This window comes from Gallus gallus, chromosome 24 (genome assembly GCF_016699485.2).
Source record: "Gallus gallus isolate bGalGal1 chromosome 24, bGalGal1.mat.broiler.GRCg7b, whole genome shotgun sequence".
In the NCBI taxonomy this organism is placed as follows: domain Eukaryota; kingdom Metazoa; phylum Chordata; class Aves; order Galliformes; family Phasianidae; genus Gallus; species Gallus gallus.
In genome coordinates this window covers 3,237,913-3,265,779 of record NC_052555.1, presented here as the reverse complement: position 1 = coordinate 3,265,779, position 27,867 = coordinate 3,237,913, and the positions used below count along the sequence as shown (strand labels likewise).

The following is a 27,867-nucleotide window of genomic DNA, read 5'->3' as shown; positions in this document are numbered from 1 at the left end:
TCAGCTTTTGCCAGGAGGCACGATTTCTGAAGCCAGATGATTCCACCTCAGATTAAGTTATTGAAGATCTTTACATGCAGAAACATTTCTTTGTTCTGGCAAACACTCCTCGCGTTTTCTATTCACAAACGTGACCCCTAGGAAAGCCAGCCAAGATTCCTTCGCCTTATCAGGTCAGAATGTTCAGGGCCCAATTATTTTAATAGTTATTAAAAAAAAAAAACCCTGACAATGGTTCAGTACGCCAGTGAGAACAGCATTCAGGGACTTAACAAGTCACTCTAACATCTGGCATGTTCTTTCGAGAAGACTAAACACATGGAGAGCCTTGCTGCAGAAGTCAATGGAAAGGAATGATAATTGCTCATTAGAATGCCTCCTCCACAGGTTATTTTTAACTTCCTCTACTCTTTCTAATCATGGTGCATGCATCAGATGATACTGAAAAGGGTCAGTGCATAGGTTTCTCTTCTCCAAAAACACACTTCCAGCAAAGCCTTTTCACAAGGCTGGGGATTCTCAGGGCGCGCTGTTGGCACCTGTTTTGTTGTTATGCTGCAGGCAGGGGCCCAAAGCAAATGCTCCCCAAGAGCTCAGCCACCAACCCAGACTGCAGGGCAAAGATACTGAGCCTAAGAACCAGGAGCTTTCTTCTAGTCTATGAAGAAGGCAACCCTCCTCCCTTCCCCTCAGCCTTCAGAATACCACGCACGGGAAGAATGAGAGATGCCCAGTGCAAATGTATTGCGAGATATTAAACAGGGAGAACAAGGACAGAGCCCCAATATCAGTAACCTGATGTCAACAGAGCAGTAAAGCTGAAGCCACTAAGTGCCGCGTGAAGCAGAACAGCTATTCATCTGCTTCTGGAGGAAGAGGAGTTCTGGCTGAATTTCCACGCTGTGTTTCACCTCACTTTTCATCTCCAGACTGGGATCTGGAGGTTCCTCACATTCACAAAATCATGGATCACCAAAGCACACCCACAAGTGTGCAGAGAAGGCAGCAAGCTGGCCAGGGCTGCACAGCATCCCTGAAAGATTGGACTGCGTTACCCAGCAGGGCAGGGATGCCTTCATAGCCCCAGCTGTACATCCTCTGCCTTTCAGGCAGCGCAATGCTACGGCAGCCCAGCTCAGCCCTGGCTAAATGGGTTCAGATCTTTTAGCTGAACCCATCACCATAGCATCTGGGCCTTTGTAAGCGACACAAAAACTATTTGCATGGGTCACCCCACTTCCTCTCACCACAGTTACATAAAACTGCTGCTTTTTTTTTTTTTTTTTTAATGGGGTTCAGCAGAGCATTAGGAAAAAGGGGAGATTCTTTGTGGCGTAACATCAAAGACTGCACACAAGGAATCTCGTTCTGAAGCCTCTCACCAGGAAAAGCCAAACGAATGAAAAGCTCCCATCAGACAGACAGCAGACAGCAAAGGCAGCGGACCCAGAGGCACAGGGAAAGCCTAAATCCAATAGTTTGCAGCCAAGACTCAGGAGGCTGTGTTCTTATTTAAAGCTTTTTTAAAACAGCATAAAGCTGTTTGAAGAGGAACTGAAGGACGTGCTCAAAACGGGCTGTAATTTGTTTGTTTATCTGTCTGTTTTTAATAAAGGAACCGCAGAGCCTACTGGAGAATGAGTTTCACTTCTGTCACTGCCCCAGCCATTCTCTTTAAAGCAGTGAGACCACATCAATAGCAGCCAGAGCTCCCCAGGAATGGGCCCTGGAGTGCGGCTGTGAGCCCTGAGCCCCTGGGGAGGCAGCGGCCGGAGCTGCTGGAATGCAAATCCCCATCAGCAGCCAGACACGACCCCGTGCAGCCATCCCTCCTGCACCAACCTGCCCGGACCACCCTGGAAGGATACTTTGCAGGCTGAGGAGCTGCAAGCAGGCACAGAGGGCTGTTCAGCCCCAGCATGTGGAGTGGAGCTGTGATGAGAGGGCCACCGGTGTGCAGCCGGCAGCCCTGCCCAGCCGGCACCCCCACCCAACAGCTGACTGCAGGGGGAAAGCCTGCAGCTCCCAGGGTGGCTCTGACCCAGCCGCCCCACCAGGGTGCCAGCGCCCAGCTCTGCACTGCTCCCACCCGGCAGCTTTTCTTCCCCCGTCGGCTAAAAATCTCCTTCCAGGAACAAATTCCTCATTAGCACCGCGTATCTCCAAACGCAGAGGTAAAGCGGGCAGCAAAGCATGCAGAAGTGTCCGCGACAAATTAACCCTCCTCTCTGGGTCAAGTTTTCCTCCAAGGCCGTGCCGCCTTCTTGCAGCCACTTGCACAGTGCAACACTGACCTCGTGTGGCTGCTGCTCCTCAGGCACGACCCGGAGCGGAGCAGGAGCATCTCCTCCCCTCACCAAGTGACCATTAAACCCCACTCTGTGCGCAGCCCTCTGCTTTTGCTTTGCGTTCTGCGTGTGTGAGGATGGAGGAAGGCTTGCCCGTCCCCAGCTCCTGGCATCAGTCCCACGCCAAATCCTACCTTCAGGAGATAAAGCCGGTCCTCCACAGAGACACAGTCATGTCTTTCTGCAAAACAAGCTTTGCATTGCTCAGCACTCATCTATGAATGGATGGAATCCACCCAGAGTTTAGTGGGGAAAAAAATGAAACAGAAACAGCACCTTGCTTGTGTCAGAGAGGGTCTAAGGAAGCAGAGATGCCCAATCATTCCAACTGATACCATTCCTCTAAGCAGCAGAGTGGGAAGACAGCATTTGACTTTTTGTGGCTGTCACAGCTAGCAAGAACTGAAACAATTTCTATCTGAAACAATTTCTATTCTGTGCTTTTCCTTCCTGCAAAAATCACACTGACCAGCTGGGAAGCTCAGAACTCCCAGAATCAATGAAGAAGCAAATCCAAATGCTTTTAAAAGATGGTAGAGACTCCCAGAACTAAAGTCCTACTCAAAAACCATCAGGTGATGCCAGCCTTGGCCACCTCTCGGGTACTGCCCTGAATTCTCAGTGCCCCTGGGAGCCACACAGATCCCAAGAAGCACAGTGTGACTGTCCACAGAACCTCCTGTCTCCAGATATCACAAAAAGCCTTTGGTTCCTGCTGTTCCTATTCAAATATTTGAGGATTCTCTAAAAAAAAAAAAAAAAAAAAAAAAAAGCCTGGCATTAGAAGACTTAATACTGAATAGTAGCAACTCACCACCTGTAAAGACAAACAGATGTGCCTGAGATGCCAATGGGAAACCAGCAGGGGCTGTGCTTCAGAGAGCAAAGTTAAAGCTCTTTGATTGCTCCAGGTAACCCCAAAACCTGATGGGGTGCTGCAGATCAGAGTTGGAGCTGAGCAAAGGTACACATGGCTGACAGTGGTAGCTTGCCATAGCAAAAGGCCACTTCCTCTGCTGTGCCAGTGGGAAGCAAGAGGAACCAAGGGCTGCTGCCCTTGCCAGAAGCTGTTAATCAGTTGGTTTTTTGCCCCTGCACAGAGCAGTGGCTCCTGCTGAGCTGAGAATTACAAACCTACATTTCCACTCCCCGCCCGCCCCCAGCCTGCCCCTTATTTTGAACACGAGGTTTTAAATGATGCATAACCCTTCCGGGCCTTCTGCCTGGGCACAGAAACTTTCCCACACTGAGGGAATTCAAAACTAGGTTAAACATACTTGTCACTCCAGAAAGTTCCTTAAAGCAGATGCAAGAGACTTTTTTTGGTCACTTCTCATTAGAGTTCTGTGCCAAGAAGCCCTGCGAAGGCTGGAGGTGTGAGACTGCAGCTGAAACACAGCAGTGATGGTGAGCCATCCTCCTCCATGTGTTTCATGGGCTCATTCCCCACCAGCTGTCAGCCCTTCCAGAATACGAAGCCATAAAAGTCATGTATGACATTAAACTGACAATACCTGAATGCTGGATCCTTAACTGAGTGCGTTGTAGGTCCGTCACCCCTGAAGAAAGCAATGGCAACGCCAATATCCAGATACGAAGCAACCCAAAGTACAAAAGATCACATTACCACGTGGGCCATCTGCTCTGCCAACTCCACGTTACTTAAAGGCAAGGTAGAAGCACTCGGATTCTTCCTTCAAGCCCTCTTCCCAACACATGGTATACATGTCATCGATACACAATTAACTGCATGTGTGCAATGACGGAGACACTGGCAGAAGAAATGTACATCTAAAGGAAAAGAAAAGCAAAGAGACATGCCATGACATGTTATCATTAGGGAGTCATAATTTCCTTCCTGTAGTCATACAACAGCTGTCACTAACATCTTGAACACAGACCATGTATTAAAATACCATAGCAAATGCCTTTTCAGGCAAAAGAAAGAGAGGGCATGTTAACTGGGTGAATAGCAGGAAGAATATTTTGACAGCTTGAATGCATTAACCTCCCCGTAGAACGCCCACAACCTTTGCTAGAACTTGGCTTGGTAGACATCTTCGGTGTGCTGGGTGAGCAGAGGGGGACTCGGCAGCTCCAGAGGCCCCAGGGGCTGCTCTTGGAAGGCAGGGGACATGCATGACCCTTGGGGACCTCAGGGGAGCATCAGGCCAGCTCCATGCTCCCAGCTGGACACTTTGGGCTTGGATGCAGAAGGACCAAAGTGGAGGTCTGACACAGCCCGAGTTTCCTAGCACATGGATAGAGGGAATGGTGCCACAGGTTGACCTTGTACATGAGGACATCCCCTCCAGCCTTGCCTTTGGAAGCGGGGAAGGCATTCTCTCACCTCCCAGCTAGCATCTGTTATCCAACACAGAAGTCCCACCAAAGATGCTACGGTTGGTGTTTCAAAACAGAAGGAATTCAACCTAAGTAATTGGATTTGTGGTGGCTTCTGTCTTATTCCTGTACCTTCTGAGAAATCTGCATGTCACCAGCTTCACCAGAAATCCATCTTTATCTTAACATCACCCAACACATTTTCCTCACACAGACGAGGTCTCCAAATGTTACCGTGGTAGGGACATGTTGGAGGTTTGCCATCAGTGGTTTCTCCAAGGCATTCGTTATTAAAGCCTTCAGAGCAGCTTTTGCAGGAACGTTAGTTCTCCTTACAAGGCAGACTGCAACAATTCATCAGTCTCGGGCAAAAGATAATTAATCAACACCCAGAGCCATTTTTGCAAACACAAAGCCTAGATGGAATGAACCAAAGTAAGAAAAACAAAAATAATTAAAAAATAAAAAGCCATGACAGAGCTGTTGGCACTTGCCAACTCCTCTTGATTAAACTTATTTTCACCTCCAGGTGCATACACAGGATGAGTTTTGTTAATTAAACCTGCCAGTCAACTCATTATGCATTCAATTAAAAAGCCCAATGCCTTGATTTTATGCAGCTGGCGGGTGCGTGGTGACAGACTCACAGGCCTGTGTTGTTAGAGTGCATAAGTTCGAATGGGAAAAGGAGAAGAGAAGCTCCAAAATATGGCTAAGTGCGATATTTGCTAATTGGGCATCCTTGTGGTGTTTATTCTCTTTAATTTTTTTTCTGGGGCTGTAGTGGATGGGGCTGTTTATCAGACATACAGCCCGGCTGTGCTCAGCAAAACTCAATGCAGAAAGCAGAAGAGCGCGTTCATCTCATTTGGAAACCCACATGGATGCTCAGAATATTCATGATAGACGCTGGCAAGGTTAAGAGACGACGAGAGTGGCACCTAGATGCCATGGTGATGAATGCTGTGTGAATAGATTAGACAGAGGCCCTGAAGCTTTTATAAAATTGTGGAGTTTAATTTAGATGAAAGATAGCCTTTCTTCTTAAGGCATCACGCTGAGTCGCGGATGTGGATGCCAGCCCTGGCTCTGCTCACGCTCCTTGCACAACCTTGAATCTGCCCTTTCAAGGTGCCTATAGATGGATCTTCCATAAGCAGCCCTCACCCCTCTGCTCCTCATCCCTCTGCCCAGAACCAAAGGCTCTCACTGCTCTCCCAGCTATTCACACTCACCTCCCAGAGAACACACGATATTGCTTGTTATGTCCTGCAAGCAAACCTGTTACAATGGATCTCCCATCTCGGATGACAGACAGGATGAAAGCCTCTAACATTTGTGACAGAAGAATTTGAGGCTGTGTGCAACAGTTTTGCAGTTGCCTCACACTGACATTTGTAAGTCTGCTTCACGCTGGCCACAAATATGAGAAATGACCCACAACGGAGGTGACCCATCTGTTGCACTCTGAGGCAAAGAATTCATTTCCTTTCCACAGTTGCTATTGTTTCCTTCAAGTCTGCAGACTTTCAGCAGAGCTTCTTGCACAGACAAGAGGTTTGCTTGTGTTATATGCACACAAAATGTGGGGTATCTGGCTTGTGTTCCCAGACAGAGGCCAGGAGATTACTTCTGCTCATGTACACCACCTAATCTGGCTCCTGGGAGATGTGGGATTTCTGAAGCACCAGCATCCAAGGAGAGCTAAAGACAAGGTGCAGCTACATGGAGACCCTGCTCTCAGACTGCCTGCCTGTTCCAGACGAAGGAAGAGTTTTCTTCACACGTCAGGGATGTTCAGACAGGTTGGCTTCACCCTCTGTTTCAGAGCATGCTCCAGTTCTTGTGATAATCTGGGAAATGTATTTAGGGTATACATCATCAATGCCCAGAGAAGTGGTGGGTGCCCCATCCTTGGAGACATGGAGGGTCAGGCAGGATGGGGCTCTGAGCACCTGATGGAGCTGCGGGTGTCCCTGTGCACTGCAGGGAGTGGGACCAGATGGCCTTTAAGGGTCCCTTCCAACTCAAACCATTCTGTGATTCTACAGGCTTCAGGACACCTGCAACAGCACTGCTTTCCTCTGGTGGCTTTTTTTGTGCAGTGCTTTATGACCATGGCTTTCCATGCCTTCATTGCAGCTCTGCAGCTTGTTACTGGATATTCTGCAACTGATGGGGAATGCACCAGATGTTCCGTGGAGCCCTCTGACTACACCTCAGTCCTTGAGTTGACTGTAAATGTGAGGAACTGAACTTTGACCAGAGAGGTCCCGCGAGTCTTGTATGTTTTATCAGACCATGAAACTGAGAGGGCTTTGTTATTACTATTGTGAGCTGCTTTGCTATCTGGTTTCATGCTCCCTGCAACTGCTGGAAGCAACAGCTCAGATTCACAAGGATGTCTCGGGACACAAAGATGCACCAAATACCTGGCAAATCCCCACAGATATCTGTAGTGACCCAAATCCCATTGTCCACCAACATATGAGAATTGGTCTAAATCCAAAGTGACTTTTCCTGGCTCCAGCTCGATGCAAATCAACTGTCAAGCCTCTGCTCCCTTGCTGGATTTTGCTGTTAGCAGCTGTGTCCCTCGCAAAACTAGCAAGCAATTAGTGGTTGGCAGTAGCTATTGCAGCTGGCCTGAATTTTTTATTTCAACTTTCAGTGAGATATAGTAGTTTGTGAGAAGGAAAAACAAATTGTGAAGGCTTTTGGGTCAGCATGTACCATAGTCTCAGAGAGACACCGAGCCCTATCCGGCCAAATACCTTTGGGACTGAGTCTCCTATTTGGAAAATGTCACACTTGATTTCGTATCTCTTTTCTGACTCAGACTGGAACCTTCCAGATGGCACATGAAAGTCTTCCCTGTTGGGTCAGCAGCTGCTCTGCCCAAGGAGTCTCATTTCCCTACAAAGGTTTTCTAAAAATCATGGCTCAGCCTCACACCTGGATGGAAGAAAGTGAAAAAACTCCAGCTTTTTTAAGCAACCTGTCATTCTTGAATTCCAGCCAACCCTAGATGTTTATTATCTTCTCCGGTAGATGACGGTTTGCAGTTCCACCCACATGTGAACAGTTTATAAACACATCCTAAAAACACAGAGAGCCAGCAGCTGCTGCTAAGCAATCCTCATACAGTACCAAAATTCCAGTGAAGGAAGGTAGCTGGGTTTGTATGGAGGGTATTTGGAGTGTCTCTTGTCAGAGAGCTGCTGCCCCTTGATTGGACTTACGGTATTGCCAGAATGATTTGCTTGGTCCCTTCCCAAAGACGAAATGCTCTCAAAGAAAATTCAGAATGAATATAAAATAAAAATAACAGTCCAAGAGAAGCTGGAAGGCCTTTTTCCATCCCATCAGTGTAATCGCTGCTGTCTTCTAATCACATTCATTTGCAAGGATAAAATAGAAAAAGAAAATTACTGGTCTACAACTAATTGCTTTCTTCCTCTGACCTAGAAAATAATAATAATAGTTTGCATTGCTATGGCTCCTTCTATCTTGAGTTCTCAAAGCACTTTACAATCGTTTATTAATCATTGCTCTCAGAGCCCTGCAAGTTCAGAAACCGAAGTACAGTTCCCTTGACATGCCTAGAGAAGCACAAACCCCACATGGGACATATAGGTACGGAGGAAATCTGACAGAGTCCCTCTCACCAAGCAACCAACCACACTCCCAAATGGAAACAGCCCCACTGAGTGCAGCAGCACAGCAGAGATGCATCCCCTCTCCATACTGGGGACTCTGCACAGTCCGTGAGAGCAGTATTGCAAGGCTGCTTTGTGAGGGTTCTTGTAAAACACAGCTCTTCTCTCTGCCCTGCTTATCTCCTTCATCCTGCTCTTGTTGTCTGCTCTATGGACCAGAAAGGTGTTTGCAGCACAAGTTTTATGTCACTGCTGCACTGAGTGGGCTGCACTCTGGTTACACGCTCAGCCTGTTATATGCCCAAGAAGGCAGCCTTTGGGGAGCTGAACATTGAGAAAAGGATCAGAGAAGGGAAAAGCAGGACGTGGCCAGGGCTTGTGTGTAAATTCTTCTCATCCTCTAAAGACCTAATGCTGTTATTTCAGTTCCCTGTTCCTTTAGGTAATGATTGAAAATGCCATCCTTAGCATGGGTCATTGTCAGCAAATTACTGCTTTCTAAAGATGCGGAGGAAATGACTTAAGAAGCAAGGAAAGATTAACATAACCAGAACAAATTCTGAGTTACTGCACTTTATAATGCTAAGCCCTCATTCCTCTAGCTCCTTCCTTCTTGTATTACCCTCGTGGTGAATCACATCCAATACTTAACCAGATTTAAAGTATGCCTGAAAGAAGACAATCTGTTTTAGCATGTTAGAGTAAATCAAATAATAATTATTCCCTTCGTACCACGCTGACTTTGTATCCAAGAATTACAACAGTGTCTTGCAGGTGTTACATTAGGACTCAGTCTCTGTGAGGTAGGAATTTTCCCACTTGGTGGAGTCAGGAGACAAAGGGCGAAGGACAAACACTGCCCGCACTGCTGGGTAGGAAATGTGCCCCATCTGCAAAGTGCTGCCAGTGTTAGCTGAACCAGGAGCTTCGGTTCTGCTCTCAGAAAGGTCTCCAGGCCTTACAGTTCATGTTACCTCCGGGGTCCTTAACACATTTTTGGAAGCAAAGCTGTGCCCCCGTTGGCTGCCTCTATGGCAGTCACCACCCTCAGCTGCTCATCCTCAAGTTAGACAGTTGGTAGCACAAACTGAGCTCTGGCCCAGCAGCTAAATGCATTAACAGCATTCCTTGCAAGAAATATCCTCCCTAAAGAGGTCTGAGAATGATTCTCCCTCCTGGCAGATGGCACATCCTGGCACCGCCGCAGCCTGGCTCTGCCAGAGGTTTTCTGGAGCTCAGGACCATTGTGAGCCTCACAGAGAAGTTTGGCAGCAGTCAGCAATGCTGAAAGATGGGAAAGAGCCTTTGAGTCTTGGATGTCAGCTCTGTAATGGTGATGGGAAAAATAAAACAAAACAAAAGGATTTGGAGATCAGATGGGAAACTGCAGACATCATATTCACTTCCAGCATCACTAAGAAAGCCGGGTTAACTTTGTGCCAGTGCTTTACTGCTCATAAACAGCCAGGAGGCAAACTTAAAACCGGGGACTGAGAACAGCATTAGGTAAGCAGGACGCTGGAATTAAACTATTAGCACAGAATCCAGACTCAATACACCGCATACCCACTAGATGGGGCAAAAAGCTACGTTCTGCCTCCAAAACAGATCTCTCCAGGCTCTGCTTTCACTGCTGCGCTTCACTGGCCTCTGTGAGCAGGGAGAAGGGCAGGGCAAGCACTCGGGTACTAACCCAGGGCAGACAGGACAGGACAAAACTGCTTTATAACTGCTCTGGAAGCCGTATTTCTCCCACTTCGGTATGTGGAATATATGTCTGGAATTCACCATTCACAGGATGAGCACCAAACCCTAAGCAGAGTGATTTCAGGTACACCAGCACTGCACCAACAAAGTGCCAAAGTAAAGCACGTCCTCCCGCTTTCACGCTGTTAAGATGCAGGAATTGACACTCAGTGATGTTAGCAAACCAGGCTCTGGGGAGGCCAAAAGCAGAGCACAGAATCCCAATCCAAAGTCCATTAAAAATGAATAAGAGTGATGGGAAAGCTTCCACTGTTCTGCCATGCACTATCCAGAAAGCAAATCAATGTTTCCTGCACACTGGGAGGGTCCCTTCCAAGAGCTCTTCTGGAAAGGCTTTGAGGATGAAGTCCAGGAATAAGGCACATATCAGTCTCACAGCTGAAATGCCAGCTGCTATTACACTGCGACTGCAGCCCAGCAGTTTGCTCAGCACCCACAAGCCACACCTTCACAGGCACACTCAATCCTTCTCTCTCCTCATAGCAAGTCCTGCGACAACCCAAGCAGCCATCAGCAACACAACCATGCCACTGTCTGCTGTAAGCACGCACCAGCAGCCCCTGATGGCCAGTCTCCTCTCCAAAGGAAATGCCATCAGCCCACACCCAGAGCTAACAGCTCATTAATGACACTTTCCCATCACCTCAGAAGGCTTCCTTTCGTCTTTGCACTTTAATTTGCAAGAAATAAAACTGCACTTGGCAAAGCTCCATGGGGAAAAAAAAAAAAAAAAAACACAGCAAAGCAAACTACAGCAAAACAAACCTCAGTTTGCATGACTGCATTCTTCCACCCCAAAGCCAGGAAGATCTGATTCACCAAAGCCATCGCTGTGTCCCTGTGGCTGCTTGCACAGAACAGCCCCTGTGCGTGCAGGGAGTGACTGCCCACTCCTGGCTACACCTGAGCAGGGCCTGTGCTGCAGCCCATGCATTGCTGCCTTCACCTTGCTCTGTGCTCTCACACCAGTCTCACATCATGTCTGAAGACCTCATCTCCTGTTGGCCTGCAGATATTGTATCTTGGTTCATTTTTTCCCCTTCCTGTTTTGTAATGAATAATTTTGTAATGAACTGCCAGGAATTCAAGGAGGGGGATGGATGGAAACAAGGCATTGGAGGCTGCATCACAATCAGCCTCTCTTATCTCTCTCTACCTGACCTGCTGGAAACTTCCTCTTCAGCCCTGCTTCACATCAGTAGCACAGTGCACACCAAGCAGCATCGAGCCATGCTACTTCCTATAGGAAAAACAGAAAGTGAGTCCATATGTAAGTGCTCCAGGGGAACTTCTGGCCAACAGGTAACTGTATCTCCCCATGGAGACACATAAACTTCAGCAGAGCAACTCTCAGCCGTGTGAAGATACAATTAGGAGATATTTCTGTACAGTATTCAGTGCTGGAAGTCTCCTTCAGCATATTAACATCAGGGAAGCTGGTTGTAACTCCTATGCCTGCCTTCTCTACAGTGTCAGATCCAGAGCTCAGGAGGAAGGCAGACAATCTGCCTGTGTTTGTTACAAGGATGCCTCATCTTGTGCTCCCCATCTGCTACAACTGTGTGTTTCAGTTGTTGGGTTTTTCAGATTTGTCAAAAGAGTACTCAAATACTGTGCAGAATGCAGTGAAATCATGCAAAAATAAAGCAGAAATAAAGCATTCGTGCCACCCTTTCGAAATACCTCTGTGGGCATATTGGCAGGGCTGAGGTGAACCTCTGAGCAAAGAGCTCAGGCAGCCAGACTGGGAAAACAATCATCAGCCCCACTGACACCGAGCAGCTCTGCCCTTCTTATCCATCCTGGTGAGAAATAGTTTGCTGTATTCGCTGTGGTTTTGGGGCTTTTGCTGCCACGTGATTGTTCTTTGAAACAAAAAGTTAGAAAAACCTGCTGGAACACAACTGCTGATAGAAAACCTCATCACTTCCATCTCTTGCCTACAATAAGCAGGGAGAACACGACGACACCAGCCTTAAAGCTCCGGGACCAAACCCTGACTCTGAAGTACTGCCTATGGACTGTTCAGCTCCCCAGAGCAAAAGGACGGGTGGATCTCTGCCCTCCCAGGAGGAATCAGCCCTCACGTGGACTTTGATTTCAGAAGAAAGACAAAATGTTGCTGTCTCAGGGCAACTTCTCTTCCTGTGGCCTCAGCCATATGGTATGCAAGCTGGCCAGCATCCTACTGCTGTACTCAGAGTATGAAAATAGAGCTCCTGCCTCGAGGAAAAAAAATGAACACCAGAGGGAAGTGCAGCACCAAAATGCAGCCTGCTATGAGCAATGCTCAGCTCAGAGGCCTGTGCTGTAAAAGAGAGGGTCTTCCCATGGCTGTGCCTTTTCCCCTTCCCCTTGCACAGATGCCTGGACCCATAGAAGGTCTCACTGCCTTTCTGTGGCTTCAAGGCTGCCCTTTCAGTGGGTACGAAGCACCTGGGCAGCCACAGCCTCCAGCAACTTCAGCAAATGCTCCCATTGAAGCCCTCAGTTAAATGCAATTGGGTTTTTCAAAAGTACAGTTGTAATTACCCATACATTTCCTTGCCAAAATGCAAGGAATAATCTAATATCTCCTGTCAGGATGCCCGTAAAGGGGCAAAAGAATAGGAATCAGCATCCAGTAGCTTAGGATCCCACCAGGATTAATAGAGATAAGGAGCTCTTAGAGTGTGCTTAGGAGAAGGCAACAACACTTCTCCTTCTTTGTGATGCTAGGGAATGATCCAGAACCCTCCAGTCAAACAAAACTTTGTAATTTGGGGGTCATTTTCTGATTGTAAAGAGGATTTCTGTACCAGCAGCCATCCTCAGTGCCTGGGGCTGGGAGTCACTCACAGCCAGGGATCCCAATCAGAAGTAGGAAGCTCAAAGCCTTCGTCCAGACTTTGTGTTGGTTAAAATGAGATGTATACAGTGCAGAAATGTTCCCCGGAGTCAAACAGAATGAGAAACAGATGGGAAAATATTTGCAAACAGGAACTCTTTTCTTCCCTTGTTTGCTTGCTTTGTTTTGTTTATCCCCCAAAATCCTAACAAGAAACACCAGTAGGATAACACCACTACTTCCCACTAGCAGGGCTGGAGAAACAAACCCACAGAGCCCTGACAGGGCAGCACGTTTCTCCTGGTGTGAGGTGTGAAGGAAGGCAGCAGGCTCCTGATTACAAGGATTACACACATAGCCACATAGGGAGGAATTCAATGTACAAAGAATAACCCCTGCCTTTTGACCATTCCCATAATGAAGATTTAAATATGAAACCAACTGCAAACACCTGCAGCCAAAGCAAGATGTTGGATTATGTTCACTCACAGTGAAATTACACCTTCAAGACCCTCTCAAAGCACAGAAATGTGTCAATAGTGGACATACACAAACATGTGCAACAATCCTCTTCTGTCCCACAAACGCATGCACTATTAAAGGGCGGTTTGCCAGACAAAATTCTTACCAGAGACATTAAAAACTGCCCTCTTACATTCCTTAGCATTTCTGAACACTGCATTACAAACACCTTCAGATTCTCCTTATTTCCACCATCCCTGCTTTATCACCCTCTTTTTCCCATTTCAATGTCCTTCATGGAATCTGATTGGCCATTTTCCTGTTTGCCTGTATGCACTTCCATCCTCTGCTCGAAGGCCATTGCAATGCCCAAGGAGAGGAAAGCTAAAACCAAAAATAAGAAGAAAAGTGAGAAAAGAAACCACAGTGATCCTTAGAATTGCTCCACCACTTTTAGCTCACTGCTATCCGTGAGACAAAGCAAACCACCACCTTCGTATCTTTCCCAATAATTAGAATTAGGAAGACTTCAAGTGATCATAAGCACTCCCTTCCTTTCCTTGCTAATATCAAATCAAACAAACACTGTTTTTTTTGCTCGAAGTAATCTGACAAAATCCCCTTTAATTATACAGGAATGCAGCTAAGCAAATCATGACCCAATTAATAATTACACCAAGAGAGGAGTCAAACAGAAAGGCCTTTTCAGAAATGCTGCAGATTCTGTACAACCTCCAGCACGTCGGCATACTTTACTGTGTGTGGGAGTTGGGGAAATCCCAGCAGCTTTCTATTGTATCTCCTTATTTCTTGGCTTATACCCAAGCAAGTCAATAATCACTGCAATAAACTACATTCATACAAGTGTAGCAGAAACAGACATGAAATCCAACAGATAAGATAGTTCAAGATGTTTCTTGCACATGGGCCAGTGAGAAGCTCAGAGCCCATTAATGCTTTGTTTGCCCAACGTTTCTTCCACTAATGGAGGCCAGGATTGCACAGACCACAGGCTCACCATGCTGCCCCACTGGGTTCTGTACCACTACGGCAGTGTATTGGTGGCTTTAGGTCCCACTGAAATCCCACCTGTGCTAATGGAGGGCTCCTGCGGGCTCTTTCCACAGCACCACATACATCACTTCCCTATCTGCAAGTCTTCAGGAGGAATTAAAAGGAAGATTTGCTGCACGCAATCATTTGCTCTATCTATAGAAGAACTCAATGGGTAAACTTCACATTTGCAAGGCCTCAGCTGCTCACTGCCTCTTCCGTCAGTGCAACCCAGGGAAGTCCATCATGCCAAAGGAAGCTGCCATCCCCCCCTGCACCCCCGGCACCATCACTGCACAGGACCACAGAGCTGGGAGGAGGCTGGGCACACACCCAGCCTGGGAGCCCTTCTTCATGCTGAACCCCCTGTTGCATTCCAACTAAAAATAGCTCCAAGTGTTTTAAAACACATGTTATTGTATCTTCCTTCTGAGTGAGAACAGGGTTGGGAAGTGGGGCGAGCTGTGCTCCATGTCACCCCTGCCCTCTGCTCTGCAGTTGAGCATCCCAAGGACACCTTGCCTCTTGGCTTGCACCTCACAGTCCAGCTTGACTCCAGAACTCCATGCACAAATGAAGGGATTATGGTGAAACCAAAGTGGATTTTATTTGTAATGAGGAAAATACACTCCAAACTTGATGAAAATCCAAGCTGGGAAAGCCAATTCTCCAGTCCCTGTGAGCAGCTTGGCTCCCGCAGGCCAAAGGCCCAGCTGCTCTCTGCTGAAGCCAGCAGTTCTGGGACCCCCCGAGGCCCAACACATCCCCACACCCCCACCCAAGTCCCTGTGCAGACGGATGCTTAGCAAAGCAAGGGACCACCCCTGACGGACAGAACCACAGCTATGCACAGCTCCGTTACCGAAGGCAGAACACCTGGGGAAAGGTGTTTTAAGCTTTAAGACTGATCTGCTCTCAGGAACGTGGCCCTCCCGCTTGCAGCAGCACTCAGCAGTTGCTCCCCAAGCGCTCTGGGACACAAAGCCCAGCAGTCACCCAGCGCTGCCGCAGAGCAACTGCAAACTGCAGAGGAAATGGGCTGAAGTTTGCTGCAGCGTCTCAGCTTGGTCAGAAATCTGACTAATAATTTTGCCTCGGTTTTCATGCTGTTTTGAATCAAGGGCAAGGCAGCTGTTCACTTTTCTCAGTGATAAATCACTGTTTCTCGACATTTGGGAACTCCGGAGACAAAATAAGAGGGGAAAAAGTGCTTGGGGCGGACTCAATTTTTAATTATTTAATGCTTTCAGATGCTCGGCCCCAAAGGCTGCCACCGCTCCGACGTGCGGGCAGATAACACGGGGGGGTGCCAAAGCGAGATAAGGGGGAGCTGTCACCCTCCTGCAGCTGCAGATGGGCCATGGGGACAATCCGTGTGTGTGAAACGACTTCAGCATGCAAATAACTGCCAGAGCGGGCTGAAGTCTGGGGAACGGTGATCTTGCTGTGCCCTTCGCTGTGCAGTGTTTCTCTTCCCCGGGGACAGGCAGGGGGAAGGCACAGCCATCCCTTGCTGTTTCTCCCTCCTTCCGCAGTGCAGCTGGGAGAGGTCGGCAGCTCAGCCCTGGGCCAGGGCTCTCTGATGGCATTGAGCTCCTGGGAGGGAAGCTGAGAAGGAAAGCAAAGCCTCTGCTCCGCTTCCTGCTGTTGTGCTGTTTATTTCAGAGTATTCCCATTGTTGGGGAACGGACCCTTTGCTGTGTGCTCACAAAGAGGTAGCATCAGGCTGGAAAGACAGTGAAATTTGGCTCAGATTCCTTAGGGCCTGATCTCCTACGGAAGCACATAGCAGCACTCCCATTCACTGTCCAGCGTGGTATTCCTACACCCCCCCAATTAATGCTGTGTTGCCTTTTTTCCAGCATTGAAGGAAGTGATGTAAATCGTCCCCCAGGAACGCATCTTCCTGGAGGCGAAGGGACCACGTGTGTTTCATGGAGGGCTCCCAAAGCAGAGCCCAGGCAGCAGCACCCACAAGGTGGAACAACAGTGATGAGCACCGAGCCCTGCACACACACGAAGTGCTGGGTTTGTGCCAGGTGAAAGACACGAGAAAAGCCCCACAGGAAAACCTGACAGCATCTTAACACTAAGTGTGTATCCCCGCCGTCGCAGACACACGATATCTTTACCTATACTCATTTTTTCACTAGAATTATCACCCATTTGGGGACTGAAACACAATTTTCTGGGTGTTGCACTTTTTCTCAATGCTTCCCATTTTGTTTTTCTTTCCTCTTTCCTATTTGATCATTGGAACAGCTTTCACTTTCAGCTTTCAATCACACACACACACACACACAAAAAGTGGGGGGAAGCATTATTTCAAGGAACGCATTCTAATGCAAAAAGCCTCACCTTGATCCAATGCAGAGGCACTCACCAAAGTTGCAAAGACCCCAGGCCGTTTCAGCAGGCCTGAAAAGCCATTCCAAGCAGGTATGCAGCCACTTGAACTGTCGGCTTACGAATTTCAACACTGTATTACGTGGATTTCTTAATTGATCGGATGAATTTGGAGCAGCCAGAGGAAAGGGATTCTCATCTGGGCAAAGTCCCTGGGAGCCACATCCATAACAAATTGCATTTTTATTGTTACTTCCTGACTGAGTAATACAGACGGAGCAAAAAAGCACGCAGAAGTGAGGCACGTCGAGTTAAGTCAAAACACAGCAACCCTCTCCTCCCTCATAGGTTCTGTTGGTGTGAATTCCGGGATACTGATCAGATTCTGGAAGGTTCTGGGGAGGTGTGAAGGGTGGGTCAGTGCCTCACCTGTGGATAACAGCAGGAAAGAGGGCGCTTCATTGATGCAACAAACCGGCAATGACAGGGATAGGTTTGTCACTGCCAACACTGCCTCCTTCTCCAGCATAAACTGTTGCACTTTAAAGAACAGCATCTTCAGTGTTTTTATTTACGCGCAGGGCTGCACTCTCACTCTGCTCCCTGCTTTCCTGGGTGCTTAGCAGGGTGGACCCGGCTGCCTTCAGATGAGGAGCTGGGGCAGGAGGGGATGTGGGAGAAGGCAAAGGAGACGTGAGAGGAGGAAGAGGATAAATCTTGACCGAGGTATGAAGCCCTCCAAGGGGGAGCTCCAAGGCCACATACTGCATGTAATGGCCTGGAGAGGGCTGTGAAGGATGCAGAAATCCAGGATGGAGGTGGAAAATTCGGAGTGCAACTCTGTTGCCACTAACTAGACCTGCCTCAAAGCTCCGTGCTCCCACAGCTCATCCAGCGGCACCGAGCCCTGAAGCCACACAGCACCCCAGCCCCGGAGTTCCGAGCTCAGTGTTCTCGCGCAGAGCACCCAACCTCCCCCCTCTGCTGCCTCTCCTGCGCGGTCAGGGCAGCATCGCGCAGAGCTCTTTCCTCAAGGAAAATAAATAAATGAATAAATAAATATAATGGTGCGCACTTTCCCCGCTTTCCACAAAGCAGCCTGCGCTCTTCCAGCAGCCGCCCCGCTCAGAGAACCCCCCCTTTCCCCCCCCCTTCCATCCCCGAGCGGAGCCCGCGGCGCCGGGCGGCGGCTTTAAGAGCGGGGGCGGGCTGCGCGGGGCCGCGGCGCGGGCATTCGGCTCCCGGAGCTCCGGAGCGGCCGCCGGGCGCGCACGTGTGGCCTCGGGGCCGCGGAGCAGCGCGGAGCGGAGGCGCGGAGGAGGGCGCAGCCCCTCGGCCCTGCCCCGGCCGCGGCCCCCGGCGGGGCGCTGCGGTGTGCATGGCCCTGCGCGGCCGGCGATGGCTGCATGATGGCCCAGCGCGGGCAGCCCGCACCGCACGCCATGGCTGCCAAAGAGGAGCTGTACAGCAAAGTCATCCCCCGGCGGAACCGGCAGCACCGCGCGGGGACCATCAAACACGGCTCGTCGCTGGAGATCCTGCTGTCAATGGGCTTCCCCAAAGCTCGGGCGTAAGTCTGCGCGCGGCCCCTTCCCCCCCTTTCGTTTTTCCCCGCCGCGGAGATGCGCGCTCGGAGCCGGGCTGGGGGCTGCGCCCAGCCGGAGCGCTCCTGGCCCGCCCGGGCGGGGATGCTGCGGCCGAGCGGAGCCGTGGGGCCGCTGCGGGTCCCGGCGGGTGCGGAGGGGGAGCGGCGGGTCCCGGGCGCAGGTGGGCTCCGCTGGGGGCGGCGGCGCTGTAAGCTCGGGGTCACCGCGGAGCGATGCTTCGGTCCCCCTCGGCTGAAAGCGGAGCCCGTTCCTGCGCTCTGAGCGCTGCCTGGGCGCTGTGCGTTACACACAAGAAAGGAAAGGAGCTGGAGAAGATGTCAGTAGTGCGAAGTGGTAGGGTTTTCTCGTCTAATTTAGTGATGCCCCGCTCTAATTTTCCTGCTCGTGCTTTAAATGAATGAGGCGGCAACCTAATGATAGCTTAATGATTCTCCCGGTTTAAATATAGTGACTCCTAAAGTGGGACTGTGCGTTAGGAGGGAAATGAGACCGGGGGGGATTTGGATGTTTCCTTGATCTGCTCAAGTTTCCCTGTTGTTGCTGATGCCAGTCAGAACTCGTTGGTTTTTTCAGACATCCCTGTGCGGTTTTTGTTCGTAAATACAGAGATGCACACATGCAGTCCTAAGGACAAATGTCAGGCTGCTGTGGACCCGCTGGCACAGCCATCAAGTCCCATGTGTGCTTTCCATTGTCCTACTTAGGCTCCTTATGCCTGTCAGTGATCTGTAGCCATGTACAGAAAGCAACGTACAGCACTTACAGACAATGCCTGCAAATGAAGATAGTACGAAACCGGTGACTTCATGCTCTGCGCTTGTTGGGAAAAACAGATGTGCAGCTTCCAGAGTAGCTGGAGAGAGAAGCAGGCTGAGTGTGAATGAAAGTGGCTGTTACCTGTGCAACAGTGCCGTCACGGGTGGCAGGCAGCCCTGGTTGCACCTCACTGCGTGCTGAGGAGCTGTGCGTGTGGTTTATATTCCTGCCCAAGAAAACTCCAACATTTGATAAAAATGAAACCAAAGCTTCACGTGTATAAGATAGGAAAGGTTAAACACAGAATGTAGAGCAGAGAGAGGGGCAAAATATCCCCTGCTGCAAGGAATGCTCATTGTAAATGCCACCAGGCAGCGGGGTAAACTGTCTGGATACTAAATCCAGGATACAGTGCTTTATCCCTGCTGGACAACATGCCTGTCTGCTGGGACAGGTCTGGTTTCCCCATCTGAAGGAGCTCATAGTGCCCTGTTCCAGCCTGCTGGAAATCCTGCAAATAATTCATTTCTGAAGTTCACATAAGTAGCAAAACAGAAATAACAGCAGACAACCTGGCTCTGCCACCAAGGGTGCACTCAGAAGCGTGAGATGGGCAATGAGCAGCAGGACCTGCCCCAAGGGGCTCTGCTGCCTTCTAACTCCTGGCACGTTGCTGTGCTGTGTAAATGCAAGAGATAGCCAAGTTGCTAAGGAGGCAAAACACCATCTCCCCCAGAGACACAGTGGCAAAACAGCATTAGCAGAGAGCCCTGGTGAGTCTTGGCCCAAAGTTCTCCCACCCATTCTGCACCCCAAAGCCGGGGTAACAGCAGGCAGTGGGGAGCCGGGCGAAGTGGGGCTGCAGCTCTGTGCCGGGCAGAAGCCAGGCTGACACTGCGAAGGGGCGACCATCTGCTCTGAAGCCTTGTGACAGCAGAGCTCTGAGCTGTCAGACTTGTCTGCCAGGCGTGATGCTGAGGGCCATCGCTGCTGGCAGCAGCCGGGCTCCTGGCACCTCTTTGGGCTGCATGGCACAGCTGGACCAGGGGACATGCAAGCTGCCTGGAGATGGCATGACTGCTGCTTTCAGGTGACAGCTGGTATTGAGAGCGTGCTGAGACACTGCCCAGTAACCACACTGCCTAACCTTCAGCTTCTGATTCCAGCAATTTCAGGTACTTCCTACTACAGGTCAGAAAGAGACCCCAAGGTTTCCCTGCTCTGTCCGTCTCTTTTCCTCTTTCAGCTGAGCTGCTGTGAGCTATGGTGCGGCGCTGTGCAAACTGGGGACATCACCTCTGGATGGCAGTTGCTGAAACCACTGCACAGTGTCAGCATTTCAGGCTGTTGCTGTGCTATTTGTTGGGCTTTTCCTCTGAGCACAGGTTCATTATTCTTTTATTTTGTAATTAGCCCACTGCATTACGTACTGTCTAGTCACAAAGGAGACTGTCCTGATCCCAAATAGTTTCTGACTTAAACCAGGAAGGAGGGCAGAGGTGATGTTATCATTGCCATTTTGCAATCTGAGCACTCACACAAACATTATGCCCAAGGTCACACGCCAGTCCAAGCAGATCCTCAGTGTCTCAAGACCCTCAATGCAACAACATCTTCCTCTAGAAAGAGATTTCACACAGCTGTCATTTCCCAACAGTCCCACAATGTTGCACTCATTTGTTACGGGTCTGCTGCCCGAGCTCGCACCCACAGCCCAGCTCTGGCTGCCTGCACGTCCCATTGCTGCATGCTAGTCCTCTTATACATGCTGATAGCCTTCCTGAGAGCAAGGACAAGGGAAGCACTACATAGTTTACAGGCCATTGAAACCACAGGGGAACAACCAAAACTATCACGCATGTACGCATAATTAAAAAAAAAAATCTATTGCATATTTCATATCTCTGTATAACGCTGAACATGGGAAAATGTAAGAGATGGATGGCCACTTCTGCAGGCTGAAATCCTGCACAGAGATCAGTGCTGTCAGAAGCTGGGAGCGCAGCAGTTGTTGTACGAGTTTCATGTCCCAGCTAAAGCTCCTCCAAGCCATCCTCAGGAACAGAAAGTCAGAAATTTAATGAGAGTAGAAATCCTGCCTTCTGTGTCTTAGTGTGTGTATATATATACGAACACATAACATTCAGAATGCTACTTGTGGTTCTGAATCCAAGCCACAGCCCCATGGGCTGTTTCAGAAGAGAACTGGACATGGAGAAATGAAGATAAGCGTCAGGTCCCTGTCATTACTCAAGCTAGGTAAATCACCATCCACAAACAGAATGCTGAAATTGCGGCCCTCGTGCTGTTTTGGTTGCCAGGCTCTGTGTGATAAGCGTAAGAGACAAGTGCTGTTTGTGACACAAGTGACAATGCTTTGCAGAACCGAGTTGATGCTCCGTCCCATCATCTCAGCCCAAAGCACTGCAGCCATCCCTCCGGACAGGCTGCCCATAACTGTGGCTCACAGCACAGTGCTGTGTTCCTGGGCAGATCTGAGCGCTGGGCATAACTGCAAACACTTCTCGCTCACAAAGCTCACATAGCCAGGAATGTGACATAGCTGCCCGGGAACCAACTTCACCACTTCCCTGTGTTACACATTTCCTTCCTCCTCCCTCCTACAGAACATCACCTGGGTGTAACTCCGCACCCACATGTATGGAGAGGCATTGGCTCCCTGAGCTGCACAGCATCTTCTTGGGACCCGACCAGAACAGAGCCAGTCTGATTTACTTCCCAGTTACTACAAGAATTAAGGAGTATTAATTGCGTTATTCTCAAATAAAAGAAGTTCAAGTCCAGTTTACAAACACTAATATCTCCTCCTGTGTTTTGAAAATGTTTTCTCGGCTGCTGAAACATGTTTTGCCTAGTAACAGGCTTAGCAACATAGCAGTATTGCAGCACAGAAAGGCTGTGAAATCCTTCACTCCTCCAGGGTTTGTGCTGGATTGGGGAGAATACTGCGCACACAAACAAGTGCTGCAGATAATCTTGGGATTTTGAAGTGGTTTCTGTTCCTTCTGTTCCTTCAGGGTGTTATTCTGCAAATACTCTTGGCTGAAATTCGTCTTACTACAAAGGGCCAGCCCAAAACACAGGCATCACGCAGGCCCCAGTTAAGCCCAAGCTTGGCATTTTCATGATTCCCAGTGACCTGTGTTGGCCCGGGGGATGGAGGGGAACTCCGTCTCATGTGAAGAAGTGGATGGATACACGAAAAAGCACTGCTTTGAAGGCTGCATTGAAAGTGCATTTCCAAGCTTGTTAACAGTGCTGGAGGAAATCTTCAGCTTCCAAACAGAAGATCCAGGCATTGTTGCCCCAGGGGCTGAGGCAGAAGCCTTCTCCAATACCCTCCATGCTCATCTTTCAGGGCAGTGGCTTTGGGCAGAGCCATTGGGCCACACAGCATTGAATCGCAACACTTCTCTTTGCAGTTCTGTGGATCAGCCATCACAGCAGTGGAAATGCTTCACAGGCAGCGTTTGTGACCTCTTTATACCACGTACAGTGGAAGACTGCTCAGAGGAGACCTCCTTTGCCTGCTGCCGCCCTCCTGCGCTTTGTGCTTGCTGAAATCTTCCCGAGGAGCTGAGAACCCACAGCTCTGCCCACGCCAGGGTTTAACGGATGAGATTCTGCACTGTAACTTGAGCAACAGTTTGAGCAATTCAGTGCTCTCGTTCGTGTATCGCAGTTCCTAGGGTCAGCACCGAGGTCTCTGAACAATCGTACATCTGTGCTGGAAGGGATCCAACAGGTCTGCAGCACACCGCGGAGCAAGGACAGGAATGGAGTTAGCAGCTGCCAGGAAGGTGCGCTGGAGGAGAGCTTGAGCACACACTTTTGGGACCAGGTCCCACGGCTGCTCTGCATATGGATTTTTTTTCATTGGCTTTGTTGCAGATTTCTGCTGTGGGACCGAGAGAATATTTCTGCAGAGTTCGGGCTGTTATGTGTTCCATGTGTTTGGTGCAGGGAGATCTCTATCAGATTGCTCATTTCTTTAAAGATATTAAGTGATAAAACATAGAGGACTCCTGACGTCCATCATTCCTCTGGAAGCTGAGCTAAGTTGGAAACCATAGTGAGGCTGGCACTTGCACCTCAGTCTGCAGAGTTCCTATTAGCTTAATCACAAAGCTTGGGTATCTGGTCTCAATATAACATCTATTTCCATGACATTGTATAAAGTTTTCATGTGGAGAGAGATCTTCTCTTACCAGTGGATGAAGAAGTCATTTCATGATCAGGTCTCAATCTAAAAGGGTACTGGCAGCAGCAGTGTTCCACACCACCTCAGTCATTTGGAATACACAACTGCCATTAATCATATCTGACAGCTGGGAGAGCAGAACAATCAGATATTCAGGGCTGATATCATCAAAGAAATGCTCCTGCCACAACACTGAGAGCGCTGCTCAGGAGCAGAGCATCCCTGGACACAGACTGCTCGTGGTGCAGCCAAGGTCAGCACGTCACTGCAGTGCCTGCTGCATCAGCACTCACTGCACAGAAGGCAAACTTGCATGTGTTCAAGAGGAGATACAAGAACTCTGCAGTGCATTCAGCCACCGTGCTTTGCTGGGATTTCATATCTAAGTAGCATCACTGTATGCAATGAGTTCCTGGTTCCATGGCAAGTCAGCCAGAGGACAGCTATCCCCATGTTTCTTAGCTGTGCTTCTCAGGGCTGTCTAACTTCAGACAGAGTTGTTAGAAACCTTCCTGGGCCCCGTGTACATCATTGGTTTTGGTATTAAAATAGGCTGGTGACAACAGAACACTTTGCATGCTGACATGGCTCTGTATGACACTGCATCCCCAACCCAGCCCTGCCTGGGGGAGGACAGGAGCTGCAGAACACACAGCCCAGGTTCCCAGGTCATGGACAGGGTACAGAATCACCTTCAGCTCACAGAATCAAAACCCATCGCGTTAATAACTCCATCCCTAGGATGCAGTTCCCTTTCAAGCTGTATGTCAGCTGCCAAGTGACATAAAGATATCGCTGTTACCTTTTCCCTTTCTGTCACTTTTCCTCTCCCACTCTCAAACTCAATGTCACTGTCAGGAGACCACACAAACTTACTGCTGAGATTCTCAAGACAGAAGCTTGCTAGAGAAACTCGCCATTTCAGACACCCAGCATGAGGGATTTGAATGAAGCCCTGCTTGCATAAAATGCTGATTATTCCTCCCCTGGGAGGCACGGTGACGGTGGCAGGTTGGGCTGTTCCTGCCGAACTCTGCAGTACTTCCTCATAAAGCTGTCTGGAAGTTTACCCTTCCATTTCTCCTGGTGTTTGCAGTGTGAGAGCTGTGCTCCACCGGCACGGCCAGCCCTCGGGAGCTGCTGCACAGACACACTGACAGACATCGGGGGAATTCCATCCTCTGAGAGGTTCTGAGCAAAAGCTTCAAAACCAAAACTGAATGCTTTTGAATGCTGCTAACCCTGCTGGCTTCTCTGAGGCTGGGTTTTCAAGGCACCTCTGATGGTGAATCAGCCTCCCAAGTCCTGTGTGCGCTTGCAAATGTTGCCCTAGGTTTAACTGGTGCTCATAGTGGATGCACAGCGTGTGCTCTGCGACTGTAAAAAGAATAGAGACATCCGTGTGTGTGTCTGTAATGCACCAGCCTAATTATCCTCAACAAGCAGAGTCATCAAAAGAGCTGTAGTTCAGCAGCTGACAGCGTTTTGGATTCCATCACCAAGACTCTCTGCAGGCTTTGTGCATTACAATGGGGTGCACCATGGTGCTTGTGTTTTACTCACCACTGTATAAACAGACCTGAAAAGAATAGGCCTTGGCTTCCCTGGGCATTATTCTGTCCCTGCCATCTCCTGCACAAAGGCTGAATTTAGAGAGAAGTGTAAATTGGAAGGGAAAAAACGGAACTGCAAGAAATAATAGGATGGGTTGAGGGAATTGCTGAAGGCAGTTCAACAGAACCACTGACAAGCTCCTGAAACATATTTAGATGTTTTGTACCTCTTCTCTTTGCTCATGAGACACAGGTCCTGCCCTATCCATGCATTCCTCCGGTATTTCTCCCGAAGCCTTGATATGTCCCAGCTGCAAAAGGCACTATTTAAGGTTCCCCCCCACAACTCACGGTAAGCAGCCAAGTGATGCTCACCCGCACACCTGGAGCTGTTGCTCCTTGGCTCTCCAGGAAGCTTCAGCCTTTTCTTTTCCCTAAGAATTCCCAAAGGAATAAAGATGAGCACAGCCAGCAGAGCTGTGTGCAGAGATGTGGCAATATCCAGACAGGTGTCATCAGGACCTGAGCACTTTCTGGTTCAAACAGAAAGCAGGCAATTACACACTGGAGCTGTGAGTGATAGGAGAGTCGGAGAGAGCAGATGTCAGCAGAGAGGAGCATGGGGAGAGGAAGAGGAGATCACCATCCTCACCTCCTGCTGCCAGGCACCGGCCTCAGCATGGCCCCCAGTTCTGTTACTCCTGGTTGTTACCCCTGGTTACAGCAAGTTAGACTGATGGAGTAACATTCACAGCTGTGTAAGAATGCCAGTGCTGTGAACAGGTGAACATGGTTCCTATTCTACAGACAGCATAATTGAAAACGAGACCATACATCAAGTCGCCTGATGCCAGAGAAGGCACCTTAATGAACGCCTGCCATCCACTCAAGACAAAGGGTGCTCCAGAACTGCAGACTAAATGGTGTCAATGATGTCCCGCTCCCTTGTTCCACTACGATATTGAATTTATTCTTTGCAATCGATATTTCTTTCTGAGAGCGGCTGCCAGCTCTTAGCAAGTGTCAAATCACAATGCATTACCCACGGATAAGCTGCAGTCAGTTCTCCCAGGCGCAGTTCAAAGAAATCTCAAACTAAACAAGAATTGGATCAAGTTCATATTTACTCTGGTCCACAGGCAACACAAGCAAGCCTTGGGATAAATGTGAATTACAGCTGCACCTTATGAGACACATTTATATTCCCTTCACAGCCTCTTCAACCCCCTACAGAGGAGCTGCATCATAAATGCATTCACGTTCTAAAGGGCAAAGCCTTCCAGTAGCATCAGTCAGCCCAGCATCATTGAGTTTGTTGGAGCAATGCTTAGACACAGCAACTGAGGGTCTCACCCAGCCATAACCTGACTGCCATTCCTACAAAAGCTTCCTTTAGGGAGATACTGTCTTTACACCCTTCAGATAACACATGGAGCCCGTGTGTAAGTAAGAATCACTATTAAGGCCTCTGTTTTGAGTTTGTCCCCTATGGGCAGCTCACTTCCATATTGGGGCTGCAGGGGTAGGCTGGGCCCACAGAGCTCCATCACACAGACTGAGCTGAAGTGGCACAGGAGAGCCGATGCTGTTCTAAGTCTCACTTTGGTTTGGTAAAGACAGTGCCATTACAGAAAAGGAAAATCAAACACACACACACACACGCACGTACTACTTTCTTTCTTCTCCCTAAAGTAAACTGTTCTGCTTGCCAGAGGAAATGTCAGCATTTATACCAATTCTCCATCTCATCATCCAGCATCCCACACAGGTCCATCAGATGCCACTTCGGATAGAGGAACTCACCTCCCATGGAGACCCTCTTTGTGGTCAGTGTCTCTTTCTGACTCCCACCACTTCCTGCCCCAAAGCTGCTGATGCTCATCTGGAGCATCTTTGACAAAAGGCAGCCTCGGAATACAGAAGTGAGAAGAGGGCCACTAAAAATGAGTACAGCAATAGACATGAAATGCTGTGATTCTGTAGGTTGAGTGTGAGTAATGACAAGGGAAGAATTCTTGTAGCATGCTGCTTTATCTTTCGCTTACTTGTAACCCATTAGTTTTGAGTGTCAGGGATATGCAGTCAGTTTATTTGTGGAATATCTTTCTAATGACAAAAGCATTTGAAGCAGTTGAGCAATTTAGTTGACATTATGCAAATGGCACTGAGTGTTGTGACTAGATAATTGTCCCTTTGCTTCAAGGTACGCATCGAAGCAGAGACAAGTTTTCAGTTGGAATGAAAATTCCCGAAAAATACTTCTTTTTCACTCATTTGCTATTGTTATGGATGGTCTGGGTGAGAAGTGGTGAATTCCAGGAGCATCCAGGCAGCCCTGGGCACATTTGTTAGGGCTGCTGGAGGAGGGTTAGGGGGTTTTAATTGATGCTACCCAAATACTCAAGTGCATGGCTGGCTCAGGGGCTTTGCAGCAATTCTGGTGTTGAATGCTGTGGCACACGGCGGATTTGTGCTGACATTCTTTTGCTGTTGTTGTTACGTAGCTAACTGCCATTCCACCTTAGAATTGCTCAGTTGGGCTATCCGGATTGGCGTCTCCCTAATTTCATTTCCTCTTGGTATTTTAATGCGTATGCATGCATCCCGTTTGTTCTGAGACGTGCAGTGCCATGCTTTGGCTCTAGCTGCTGTACCCAGCCCTACCCCAGAAGGGCTCAACCATCGCTGCCTGTTGGGGCTCAGCAGTTCTCTCGGCACCATCTCACCACATGCCGTGCAGCACTGCCTGCTGCCCGCTCCTGCTGCAGCTCAAATCAGCCCCTCATACCTGTGGTGTTCCACTGCATTCATGCAGAGCTTAATAGAAAGAAGAGGCTCACACTGTACCCATTCAGGGTTAACCTTTTTTTTTTTGTTTAAGATTTTCTAAGCACGCAGAGGCAAGGGGATCTCACATCTAAACG

The 27,867-nt window shown here is 49.0% G+C and overlaps 1 protein-coding gene and 1 long non-coding RNA gene across 2 annotated transcripts in view; one reads left to right on the top strand and one right to left on the bottom strand.

Moving 5' to 3' along the window:
• Positions 1 to 3,103: 3,103 nt before the first annotated feature.
• Positions 3,104 to 27,867, bottom strand: part of LOC124417389 — a 79,438-nt gene continuing 54,674 nt past the window's right edge. The window contains exon 3 of the long non-coding RNA XR_006932103.1: positions 3,104 to 4,139. This is a non-coding gene — a long non-coding RNA (uncharacterized LOC124417389). The remainder of the gene's footprint in view (positions 4,140 to 27,867) is intronic.
• UBASH3B (ubiquitin associated and SH3 domain containing B) overlaps positions 18,027 to 27,867 on the top strand; it is a 56,581-nt gene continuing 46,740 nt past the window's right edge. The window contains exon 1 of the mRNA XM_015298175.4: positions 18,027 to 18,375. Coding sequence (XP_015153661.1) covers positions 18,212 to 18,375 — 164 coding nt within the window. The 5' untranslated portion in view covers positions 18,027 to 18,211. The remainder of the gene's footprint in view (positions 18,376 to 27,867) is intronic.